The sequence below is a fragment of the Thermobia domestica genome, chromosome 4 (assembly GCF_964235325.1).
Source record: "Thermobia domestica chromosome 4, izTheDome1.hap1.1, whole genome shotgun sequence".
Classification (NCBI taxonomy): Eukaryota; Metazoa; Arthropoda; class Insecta; order Zygentoma; family Lepismatidae; genus Thermobia; species Thermobia domestica.
Window position 1 is genome coordinate 289,014,683 of NC_137457.1, and position 13,675 is coordinate 289,028,357.

A 13,675-nucleotide genomic window follows, 5' to 3' on the forward strand; every position below is an offset into this window, starting at 1 on the left:
GAGATACGCATACAACATTGCAAACTCTACCATTGATTATACACAACATCACTGAAAACTTTACAAGAACAATATTGTCATTTAGTTCAACTACTGTGGGCAATTTGCTCTTCATTTTTCGACTTATGTTATCATTCCCTCCGCTTATCTTGCAAAAATAAATTTGATTGAATGATAATATTTTGTAGAAGATGGTGCAGTAATTATAATAGCCTTTAGTAATTGTATTTTATTTATTATTTTTTCACTTCTTCTTTATCTCATAAAATTACATTGCTGTAATGTAAATGCATAATGAAAATTTTGTTTAGTTCTTCATTGTTACTAGTAATACATTTTTATTGAGTAAGAACCCTGTTATAACTTTTTCTAATCAACAATTTGTTTAATCAACAAGAAAATATCAAATTTTATTTATTATAAATAGACGTTGCTATGGTTAATGGTACATTTTTATTGATTGCAGGTATACTATAGTTGTATATACATATACATTAATAGAAAATTGCTGATATATTTATACAGATTATGAAAACATTGTGCTAAATTAAGAATATCAGAAATTTGTCTTAATTATGTTCAGTAATTATATAAGAGGTATGGAAATGATGTGGTAATGGATCCACTCGTGATATCAGTAATATCGGAATCTAAAGTCAACGTAACCATATGGCAGTAATCTTCAATTAAAAGCTATTAAAAATGAGAATATGTAGTCTAATATTTTTGTTGGAACCACTCTTCAGCCAGAAAGTGAAAGATATTTGCTACGATTTAGAAGGAAAGAAACAAGGATTGTCTACGGGACTCAAATTTAGAAATAAGACTTTTTTTTTGACCCAGGAACTATCGATTTGTTTCTTTTCTTGTCCTTGATAAATGAGAATATACAATGAGAACGAAAGAAGAGAGAATTGACATCATTCTGCTGATTGAAGGACCAAGTAAATCGATAATGTACTAATCCCAATTGAGACCCGATTACAAAAAAGGGCCTAGAGGAAACTCAAACTCAAATTCAGGGAACAATACATACGTAGAATTTGCTAAGAGCCAGAATACCAACAATGCAATAAAGTGTACTACCAAAATTGTTCAATGTCTATCCAACGAACTTGGTATCAGTATTGGATGCACCGTTAAAATCTTCCAAAAGAAGAGGTGACACTCGTCATGATGCATAAGCTGCAACTTCACCAAACATTGTTAAAGCATAATTCTATGCAGAGAATGCAATTTTGGAAGTGGGTACTGCAGTACAAAGCATATGTTCCTCTGCACATAAAGTTATTTCCAGGTGTAAAAAGTAACTTTTATATGTTAAATGGTTAAAATTTTAGTTACTGCGCAAGTTCGAACCACAAATGGACAACTGTGCCAAATAGAAAATTCTTGAACGCAAAATAAATAAATAAATATGGATATTTTCTGCGAAACTATTCGACAGACATTATTATAAATCTTGATATGTATATACGAGGAGCGTTCTCAAAGTAACTCCGGTTGGTCATTGCGTGAAGTAGTAAAGGAAGCGCTACCATCTTTGCACAGACATGCGCGGTAGATCAGTGCACATCCAGCCCTGGTAGACTGAAAGTTGTCTGATCTCTAGTTCCACTTTTGTAGCGTCTCAAAATGTGTGCTGCAATAGAAAACCCCGCCAAGTGCGAGGTACGAGCTGTTATACGTTTTCTTACGGCGAAACAATACTGATTCGGCAGCAGCTATTTATCGGGAACTGTGTACTGTGTATGGAAGCTTTCAAAATGTGAGTGTGGAGAACAATGGGGTGAATCAGCTGGGTCGAGCGGAAAACAAGTGAAAGGATATTAGAAATGGTGGGGAAGCAAAGAACAATTTTAGACATTACTAAGAAGAGAAAGGGAAACTGGTTGGGACATTGGCTAGGAAGGAACTGTATCACGAGGAATGCTAAAGGATATGGTGACAGGAGAGGAAAGGGGCTAAGGAGACTACAATTAATGAACGATATCTAAACAGAAAAGTCATACGCGAAAACGAAGAGATTAGTGGAAGATCGTGGAGCATGGAAGCTTCTCAGTTGCAGCAAGTGACCCGCCAATACTGGCAGAAAATCTATAATGATCGTTATTATTATTATAAAATCTAATCCCTAGGTCCTCTGTTATAGTTTCAATATCCGGCCTATTTTCTGGTGACAATAATAGCAATGTCCGTTATAATGCTCATGAGAATATTTAGGAAAATTTTTAGAGGAGTAGAAATTATTTCCAGCGTGAGAAAACAGTAATTAAGTTAATGTCAGGGAAAGGAAAGTCAGAAAGAGGGAGGATTTCTCTAACTTTCCCCCATACAAATAAATCACTGTTAGGGTGGTCGTTTGATGAACACTACTTCTTTAAACTGCTATGTATATGATCATACAGAAACCATTCCTTTTCGTTGCAGTTTTCTTACTTATATCTAAATAGTAAAATAATTTGCTTTCTCATTGTGAAAATAGTTTTAATTAACGTATTGAACCATCATGATTTCGTTTTAAATAATGACGTTGAATTCAAGATCACCGTTAGAAGAAGAGATAACGCCCTAGAAAAAATTTGATCCACTCCTAAATCCAATGACTTTTTTAATAAAATCATTAGTTTGGAATCTAATTTAATTTCTTTGTCTGGCACAGAAATAAAGACAGGAGATCTTCTATGGCATCTAAGAATTCTTATATTTCTTAGAACATTTCCTCCAGAACGTTTTACAACTCGAATTAAATTTGTTGTATTTTAGTTATTTGACTCAACCTACGATATACAACTTTACATTGAGTATATTTACCTTTCCATCTGAAGGCAAGATTTTAGCAATAAAACCTGAGTCAGATCCTCTTGTGAAATAAGGGACTTTGACTACAATATAGTAAGGACAACATTTTCAATATCACAAGCTGGTGCAGAACGAACGAGCTATTAGTTATATTAAAGTAATTATTCTATCATACGTTTAAAGGTAATTATATAGAGTTCGCTTCTTAGTTTCCAATTTTAATATAAGTTTCATAATATAATTTCAGCAATATGAAATAAAAAAAATCAATCAAAATGCAATATTAGTATATTTTAACTTCATGTTTTAGCGTTCATTTATTAATTCATTCTTGATAAAGATTTAGACCAGTTGGTATATTCTTGAGGGTACGTTTTGGATTTTTTTTTTTTTTTTTTTTTTTTAAACCAGATGCGATCTTATTTACGGAATAATAGTGTCGAATGTAGGCGATCCGAATGGTTGAGGGTCATAAAACATATATTCCTGAGAAGTACAAAAACAATATATAAACATTAGAAAGTGATAAATTTTAAAATATTTCAGTCAGTAATATTGTATTTTCTCAATAAGGAAAAACGTATATTTACAAATTCTATAATGTATTATTATTGCATTTACATACATGAAACCTCAAGAGGGTATGAAGAAACAAGTTTCAAGAAATCAGAATGATATATATGTATATAGCAAAGACATAAATAAGAGTAAACTGGGAGTAGATCCAAGGGTAGAAGTGAAGGGAACGCGGGGGTACGTCGTTACCCCACTTCTAAAAAATATCTATGGCGTTCCCCCACTTCCTAAAGATACAAAGGACAAAGATAGGCACGGGGGATGGCGTGAAGTCATGCGTTCCCTTATTTTAATTTTTAAGGTAAACTTTTACTCCTGAGTAGACCCTTTCATTTATGCTTCATCAGATAAGAAGATAAGACTTACAAGTAAAAGCCGTTTCAATAAATTGAGTTGCTAGTCATATGATATATTTTCGGAAAGAGAGGTTAGAAAAAAAACATCCTAGCCAAATCTCAGGCGCAGAACAGGTTTGATGGCAATTAGTGATAAGAAGCCATAGTCACCTCTTGCTCCTCCGCTGCCCGTTCTTGCACTCTTTTCTCTCTGTCTCACTTCTTCTCTCCTTCTCCTTTTTTCACTCCTCGTTCGCCTTCTTCTTCTTCTTTCTCTCTCTCGACCTCATTCCGCTGGTTATTTGCTCCAAAGCAAAAGGTTTGTTTGTTTCTTTCTTTCTCTCTCTCTCAAACACACACACACACTCTTCCCCTCCCTAACTATCTGTTTGTTTTATGTTTTTCTTCCTTACCTGCTTGCCCAAGGGTTGTAACCTTATTTTACGGATATGCCTCATATTATTTTGGTGTTGTGGGGAATTTGTAATTATTATTTTACTATAACACTTCTACTTTTTATGCTTTGTGATAGGATATACTAATGTTTCTAATGTATCCTTTGTACTTGACCTTCTGTGATCTTTATATACGAAAAGGATAATAATAAACTAAACTATATGATAAATGGAAGTAATGGGATGGGTTGAGAGATTAGGTGACCAAGATCAGAACCGTGGTTCGAGTATAGAATAGAATAGTATGTGTGTATGCGAGTCGAATATGGTGCTCTCCCACATTTTCTTGAGAAACATATGAAGGGTAAGGGGAAAAAAGAAGGAATGTCACAAAATTACATTTTTGAGAAAACGGCATTTTAATATTGGAAATCACGTACAAAGAATAGGGTTATTAAATTTTTCGTCCCTTTTTACATGGATATTTCTACATCTACGCGTGCATGGCTTATACAATCAAATAGTACCAAGAGTCACCAACAGATAGGAGAAAACACCCGGTAAAACACATGCATGGACATTCCTTGTTTTTTCCCCTTACCCTTCATATGAGTATTTGTGGGATGGTTGTTGAGAATATTTACGGGGAAACTGTAATCGACTGTACTGTTGTGATAGAGTATACGTTCTGGGAGTGGCGGCTTATAAGGTAAGCCACGTACTATTTTATCGCTACAAGCTGAGGAGAAAACATACCAAATGACGTAATTCTTGTAGGGGAGAAAACATACCTAATGACGTAATTCTTGTAGGGGAAAACATATCTAATGACGTAATTCTTGTAGGAGAGAAAACATACTTAATGACGAATTCTTGTAGAGAAAATATACCTAATGACGTAATTCTTGTAGGGAAGAAAACATACCTAATGACGTAATTCTTGCAGGGGAGCAAACACACCTAATGACGTAACTCTTCTAGGGAAGAAAACACATCTAATGACGTAATTCTTGTAGAAGAGAAAACACACCTAATGACATAATTCTTGTAGGGGAGAAAACATATTTAATGACGTAATTCTTGTAGGGTAGAAACATACCTAATGACGTAATTATTGTAGGAGAGAAGACATTACTGATGACGTAATTCTTATATACAAGAATTGGGGTTTACCTCTGGGGCATGAAGTCTCTGCTCGCGCCAAATGGACTTTGTGATGGATAAACACAATGTGCGTGCGTTCTCCCGTTTCCTTTCACTTTCTTCATTCCATCAATTCATTCATTCTCGTCATCAACGTCTTCTTTTGCCTGCCCAGTGTAACTGTGCGACATAAAACTAAAAGATTTCAATTGATATTTCAAGAATTAGGACATTAAATAATACTTATTCCCTTAACCTGTTGCAATAAAATTGTAACTTTAACGTGTATGACTTCCCTCATGACAGTGGCGTAGGGAAGGGGGGGGCCGGAGGGGCCGGGCCCCCCCAAAGAGGTCCGACAATGTACTTTAGTACTTTGATGTATGTAATTTTTTATATATTTTAATGTTTATATATTTTTTGTTTGTAATTTTTCTATATGTACCTATAACAGCACTTGCCCCCCCCCAAACACACCTCCTGGCTACGCTACTGCGAGCCACAATTGGTTATGGGACAAGTAGGTAGGGAATGTAAGCATTTCAGGAATATCGGTGATCGTTGATATAGACCCAGATCATGATAGGAGTTTCACCAACGTAAAATATTAGTGCATTTGTGAGTAAGAATGATGTCCCTAAATGAAGTCTGCTTTCGATGTTGGCAAAACTTTGATACTTTTCCAATCCATATCAATAATTATCATACTCTTGCAATCCTCAGATTTCTCTACTTATTCCAGAAAACAAACCTATCATAACGGTATACTGACTACATCTCCCAAGTAACTATTCTCAAAATTCGTTTCATCAACTTTACACCTCTTTCAGCAAGGCATCCGAAGGCAACTACCTTATCCAGCTAGGCGTGAAACGTACCGATGATACAAATGGCCTATTACCCATTCCCGTTCCTTCTGTTTCTCATATATCTACTTCTGTTTTTGTTAATACAGACTTATCTTCATTTTTATTATTTTCTATACAAGTTTTCTGCCTATTTACATTTCATTTTTATTTTGATCATTCATTATAATCTCTTTACTCTTCGTTCATTTCTATTATTATTTTTCCTCTTATGCTCTTACCGACCATAAGGTCTTAGAGATCGTAGAAGCAGAGAACTGGACATTGGTGAGAAAATGGAAAGAAGCAAGGAAAATTATGAAGGCAGGAGATAAGGTGATGAATTGGAATGCAGGATTCACAATAAAGAAAGAATAAGAAAAGATTCTACTCAAAGAAGAAGAAAGGAAAAGGAAGACGAAAGAAAGAAAACAAATTAATAGGGAAAACAAGGATAATTAGAAGGCAAGGATGTATCCAGCAAAAACGTATATTTTAAATTGAACAAGTGCGCAGCTGAAAAAGTGAAAATGAAAACCACAAGTGTTACGTTTTAATGAAGGGGTGAAACCTAATTAAAAATTGATCTCCGTGAAGTATATAAGAGGTGAGTAACTTCCAAGTACTCAGAAGGAGTGGAAATCTGACGAAGACACAGTGATTGTGTTGAAAATGTTACGTGATTTTTTTTATATACATATTATCACATAGCCTGGCTCAGTGTGTTGTTGTATTTAGTCTTACCGACCGATATATTCCACGATTTTTTTTTATTTCCTTTACTAAGTCTCTCTACTTTGAACATGAAACACTCAATGGGATAAGTCTGGAAGCCAATATGGCGCCGGATCTGATATTTTAAAGTCAATTCTCTATTCTTCGACATTTCCGGTTTTCAAACATCTCTTCCCCGTTTGATGAAGTATCAGCGAAAGTGTTTCACAGAGTTAAATTTTATTTGTTTAGTAATAGTCGTTGCACCAAAGCCTTCGGTTCTCTGTACACTATAGGCTAACATCGTGCTTAATTGAAAGCTCTAATTCTAGGTTAAAATCGTGCTTAATTAAAAGATCTAATTCTAAGTTAAAACCATGCTTAATTAAAAGCTCTAATTCTAGGTTAAAATCGTGCTTAATTAAAAGCTCTAATTCTAGGTTAAAACTGTGCTTAGTTAAAAGCTCTAATTCTAGGTTGAAATCGTGCTTAATTGAAAGCTCTAATTCTAGGTTAAAATCGTGCTTAATTAAAAGCTCTAATTCTAAGTTAAAATCGTGCTTAATTTAAAGCTATAATTATAGATTAAAACCATGCTTAATTAAAAGCTCTAATTATAGGCTAAAATCGTGCTTAATTAAAAGGTCTAATTCTAGGTTAAATCGTGCTTAATTGAAAGGTCTAATTCTAGGTTAAAATTGTGCTTAATTTAAAGCTCTAATTCTTTACTTATTCTAATAATAAACAGCAAAACTCGTTTATGTTCAATTTCATCACTGTATGTTCTTAATTAATTAAATTGGAACATTATAGTTTCAGCTGCGATTAAATCGTCACAATACTGGGTCCGTAAAGACCTCTTGTATTTGAAGAGGCCGTTGTGTGAGTTGGGTGGGAATACGGCGGCGGAGGGGATATCGATCTTTAGCGGTATACGTATCATTTTCAGTAGTCGCAATGACGTGGCGCGTTGAGCATAGTGCGTTTGTTGTCGAGGAGTATATTCGTAATGGTGGCTTTGTGATTTTAATCAGCAGGCATTTCGCATTCGGTTCAAATTTTGCCGACAGGATTCTGTTCCGGATAGAAAAACTATTCAAGTTTGGGTATCAAACTTTAGAGCAATAGATTCTGCACTGAGAAAAAAAGTCGCCTGGCCGACCTGTTTAAGTGCTGGATCATTTGAAGATTGCTGGATAGACACTCTTACACGCGCCACATTTTCCTGCGTTGTTACGATCGGAAGTCGGCCAGGCGATCTTTTCTCAGTGCAGAACCTGGTCACTTTGCCAGTAATTTGTTATACCTCCACTGGCAATTCATGTAAACAATTTTGCTAAAATCTGCATAGTTCTGTTGGATGATATACATATTACAATTCTGCCTAGTATTGTGTGAATGAATCATTTTGTTAATGCAAATAGATCCTTATATTCGATTACATACATAATTGTGCGATATATATATATATATATATATATATATATATATGTGTGTGTGTGTTTGTGTGTGTGTGTGTGTGTGTGTGCGAACTAGGTAGTGTCAATAATGTTTATTTTAAAAAAACGTTACGTGAGGATCGTTTAGGCATATTAAACATTATTCTAATAATTTTTTCCGTATTCGGAATGTCGAAATGTACTATAGCACTAATTCTTGAATTTCCCCAAAATATAACACTACAGTTTATTATTGAAAAAGAAACTTTACTATAGTATAGGGACATGACAGCTTCTTTGCACAAACTACCTTGCAGTCTACAGAATGCAAAGTACAGTGAACTTAGTTTAGTATTAATGTGTTCAACATGAGTATTTCATGTTAAATTTTCATTAACATATACCCCTTGAAATTTAACAGATTTATATTGACATAATCCTGCAGAGTCTATACTTATTAGTATAAGTTTATTTCTTTGGCCCTGGAATCGAAATTTGACAATTCTAGTTTTCCCTAAATTCATTGTAAGTTTATTTATGTTTAGCCAACTAATAATTTTTGTTAACACCTTTGTAGTGAGACTTCCTACTACGTCTACTGAGTCCCCACAAACAAGAACATTTATACAGAGTGGCCAAGATAAAAGAGGTCCCATGTGATACTGAACGTGAAATTTGCAGCTTTCTGTGTTGTTATTCTTAGTTTTAGTGCGGCGCTTGAGCGGAGTCACGTGATGTCACGTGATGTCGAGCGGCTGTTACTGATGATAATAATAATTTACTATTCTGTAATCTGTATTTATAATAAACAAGTTATAAGACATGGAGTCTCTTTTATCTTGGCCACCCTGTATCATCAGCATATAATGTTGATTTGATACAGCCTAAATTGTTAACTAAATCATTAATGTATATAACAAAGAAAAGAGGACTTAGTATTGACCCTTGTGATACTCCTCTTGTCACTTTCTGTATAGATTATTTGAACATTCTTTTGTGCCATTTAACCCTTTACAGATGCCAACAGTTTGACTACGTTCAGATAAATACGACTTTAAGTGTATGCCATACCTCTGAAAAATAAATTTATACCAATAAGTATATACTCTGCAGGATTATGTCAATATAAATCTGTTAAATTTTTAGGGGTATATGTTAATGAAAATTTAACAAGGAATACTCAATGAATACATTACATTAATACTAAACTAAGCCATGAGAATACAATTTTTCTAGCATAACACTATATAATCTAACGCCTTAGGTAAATCAACAAAAATGTCAATTACTTGTTTTTCTTTGTTTATATCCATCGCTATATCAGAAATAAAATTGAAGATTGCAGTGTTGGTTGACTTCTGGCTTTGAAACCCGTGTTGACTTGTTGATATTATATTATTTAAGAGAAAAAAGTTATTTCGACGTACTCTCATTGCTAACTCAATATTTTAAAGCACGATAAAATTGAAATAGGACGATAGTTCTTTAACTCCAACTTATCTAGGTATTTCCCTTTTTATACACAGGTGTAACTCTAGCTAACTTAAGCCGTGTAGGATATTATTTACATGTGATATGCTTCTTTTACCTTCCTTATATTGGATCCATTTGCCCTTTGAAGTTGCAAATTCTCTCTTTCATTACAATACTTATGTCAAAACAAAACATACCATTGTGAACTTCATGTATGGCTCATGTCTTTGAAACCCACCAAAAACAATTAACGTCGGAAGGACTAGCGGAAGTACGTCATGGTTGACCTATACATAGAAATGCATCCCTCAGTAATGTTTCAATATTGTTCTACTCCGAAAACGAATCGTATTATTTTCCCTCAGTAATGCTTTTTAATATTTTGAAACTTTTGAGGAATTTAAGAATACGAGAGGTCATATGACCAAACAAGCTAAGAAAGCAACCGCTCCTGATATCTTCAGTGTAATATAAAGTATCACATTTTTCCTCGTGTTTCAGTATTACCTACTTCTTGCTTTTAAAGTTGTAGTAGTAATAAGTAACTTTCTTTTCTTTTTTTAAAAAAGGAAGACAAACACAGAAACCAGATCTGCATACGTCAATCTATTAACAGAAAACTAAATTAGAGCTTCATTAAATTGCTACCGTAATAGATGGCAGTAGAAGTTCTAGTTTCCAAATTTATTTCAGTACATTTTGCGTTAATTTCTGGAAAACAAACAAAGTGTGATTGTCTATAACTGTAAGGTTAACTTGTCCATTTATCATTCGCACATAGTATACAAACTGATACACAATTTAAAGTGTCTTTTAACCTTACACCACTGTAAGTTTAACCTGTCTATTTATCACTCTCACATAGTATTTAAATTGACACATGGTTTAAAGTATCTTTTAATCTTACATCACTGTAAGTTAACCTGTCTATTTATCACTCTCACATAGTATTCAAATTGACACATGGTTTAAAGTATCTTTTAACCTTACATCACTATAAGTTTAACCTGTCTATTTATCATTCTCACATAGTATTCAAATTGATACATGGTTTAAAGTATCTTTTAACCTTACATCACTGTAAGTTAACCTGTCTATTTATCACTCTCACATAGTATTCAAATTGATACATGGTTTAAAGTATATTTTAACCTTACAGCACTAGTAAGTAAACACAAATACTTCTTCGTTATTTTTCTTAAAATAAATCAATCAATCAAATGTCTACTTTACCATGAGGAAAGCTGCTCCTATTAATACGGCTTTCATGCCTAGAGCCAAATCATCGGGAAAAGTAAGAGTAATATAATCAGGATCTACTAAGCCGTTCCTTATCATTCCTCCCACGTGTTTGATGATGCTACCAATTTTACTACTGTCGTAATGAGATCTTATCTGAAAAATAATAACAAATTATAATGATATGTGAATGAAATATTAACAATATAGACTGGGAGAAACATCTTGAAAATAGTGTCTATGTTTGCTTCGTATTATAATCAAATAAAGAATATTTTTAAGCTCAGCACAACATATTTGTTTCTGGCTCCTACTATATTTTCTGTTATTTGTAGTAGTCACTAAATTTTTAAAATCTTTTATCAAACAAGATTACGTGGGGCCGCGGTGGCTCAGTGGTAGAGCGTTCACCTCTGGTACTTGGGGTCCCGGGTTCAATCCCAGCCCCCCTCAAGTGAAATTTGTGGTGAACAAACACCGTGTGCGTAGGTTTCCTCGGGCTTCTCCCACTTTCTTCATTCCACCATTTCATTCATTACTCATCATCACCGTCTCCTTTAGCCTAACCGGCATAACCGTGGGACGTAAAACTCAAAGATTTCATTTCATTTTTTTAAAACAAGATTACTGTGGAGATTTTCAGGAATTACTAAGTTTCTGGGTTCGAATGATATGTAATTATATCTCTTTGGTGGGTTTTTGAGAATGTGTAAAGCTTGATTGTTATGCTAGTACCTGATGAAATGTTAATACACAATGAATGAATTTGTAACAGTTTTGTCAGTAGCAAAGGGGAAATTCGTTTCAGAAACTGGTTTAACAGTTCTTCTACAGAGCTTTTCGACAGGAACATATTGGTTACATAATGCGTAACAACTTTTTGATTGGCATTGTTCCAGAACCTTGCAAGTGTAACCCCCTTCTGAATAATTTTGTGTAAAGCCTCATGGAATCAGGTAACAAGAAATTAGCAAACTTTTAAGCGGCTTAGGAACTGTTCTTGAAAAAATTGTCTCAATCCACAAACAATTAGATAAGAAATAGGGATGGGCAAAACCAGTTTGTATAAAAACCGGAAACCGGTTTCTAGAAAAACCGAAACCCGAAAAAACGACATTTCGGTTTTCTCGGAAACCGGTTCGGTTTTTCATCGAAACCGGTTTTGGTTTTCTCCAAAAACCGGTTCGGTTTTTCATCAAAACAAGTTTTGGTTTTCTCCAAAAACCGGTTCGGTTTTTCTCCGAAACCGATTCGGTTTTTCTCCGAAACCGATTTCGGTTTTCACCGAAACTGGTTTCGGTGAAAACTTTTGGAAAACACATAAAACTATTTCTGTGGAAACGGAATCGGTTTCCGGAGAACAACGAAACACTATTCAGGTCAGAAAATACAATTTTTTGGAAAAAAAAACGAAACCGGATCTGGTGAAAAACCAAACTGGTATTGAAGAAAACCGATAACCGGTTTCGGTAAAAACCGAACCGGTTTTGAAGAAAACTCATAACCGGTTTTGGTGAAAACCGAACCGGTTTTGAAGAAAACCAAACCCGGTTTAAAACGAAACCGGTTTCGGTGAAAGATTTTCAAAACCCGGTTTCGGTTGCCCACCACTAATAGGACACCTTGTCTGGTCCAAGAGTGAATGTTTTAGCAATTAGGCTATTGAGGACATTATCTTAAACATCGAATTTAAGTTGCACGAATTCAATGATATTGTTCAGTACACAAGTTAAAGAACCCAAATAATTTCGGGTTTGCACACTTCATCTGCAAAAAACTGAATTCAGTGTGCCTTAACTAGTTAGTAGTAAGAGAGTTTGCTGTTACTCAAGTATGGCAAAACTAAATACAAATAAAAAGAAACCGAAGCAGGAAAGAGATTGAGTAGAAAAGGATAAAAAGAAAGGAGCTCTGTATAAATAAGTGGAAGCAATGCCAGGTTCAGCTCAAGCTCCCCGTGATCGGCATCCACGTACTCACAAAATGTGGCCTTTTGAAGGACTTGATATGATAAATCAATGATTCATAGTGGTATTATGTGCAAACAATTTTGAAGTGCTCACCATTTATCAAAACAAAAATGTCCAACGGTATTTGAAACTTTCCATGACTTTTCAATCAGCTTCCCTCACATTCCTTGATCATCTTTGACTTGCATGACTTTCCCTGATTCTCCCCGACTTTTCAGTTTGTAGAAGCTCTGAAATTCCTTTTTCCATTAACTTTCAGAACTCAACATAATTTTCAATGGATAATTGTGAAAATTATTAATTTTAATTTTGATTTAATAATATTTTGAAGTTTATTTAAATTTTAACTGTTACTTTTTCCTGAGATTATTATTTTTTATTTAATCAATTATTTATTTTTAAAGTTTAATCCGTTAAATTTTCATGAATTGTTTCAACTATAGAATTGAGGACAATAAGAAAGTATGGTACAAATCCTCCGCCATAATTAACTGTACCTAAATTCATTTGTAAACGATGTAGGCATGGGCGGCGATTAGGGGGGCAAGGGGGGGCAGTTGCCTCCCACTTTTTTGAAGTTGCCCCCCACATTTAGTACACTCTTTAGTATTTTTCAGATTTGTTTCAGATTTCTGCGTTAAAACAGGGGGGTACAGAGGGGCAAAAAAGTACAAAGAAGGAATATTTTTTAAACAAATAATCCATTTTTTCATGATTTTCCCATCTCATGATGGGACATGATGG

The 13,675-nt window shown here is 34.3% G+C and overlaps 1 protein-coding gene across 4 annotated transcripts in view; it reads right to left on the bottom strand.

Moving 5' to 3' along the window:
* Window positions 1–13,675, bottom strand: part of LOC145683535 (phospholipid scramblase 2-like) — a 78,882-nt gene that overhangs the window by 26,295 nt on the left and 38,912 nt on the right. For 2 of the 4 annotated variants that reach the window (XM_081754881.1, XM_081754879.1), the window contains 2 exons: window positions 10,956–11,117; window positions 3,025–3,288 (listed from right to left, as the gene is read on the bottom strand). In XM_081754881.1, coding sequence (XP_081611007.1) covers window positions 3,226–3,288; window positions 10,956–11,117 — 225 coding nt within the window. In that variant the 3' untranslated portion in view covers window positions 3,025–3,225. Of the gene's footprint in view, window positions 1–3,024; window positions 3,289–10,955; window positions 11,118–13,675 lie in introns of those variants that run through there. The other 2 variants (XR_014131139.1, XM_081754880.1) reach the window with 1 other exon arrangement.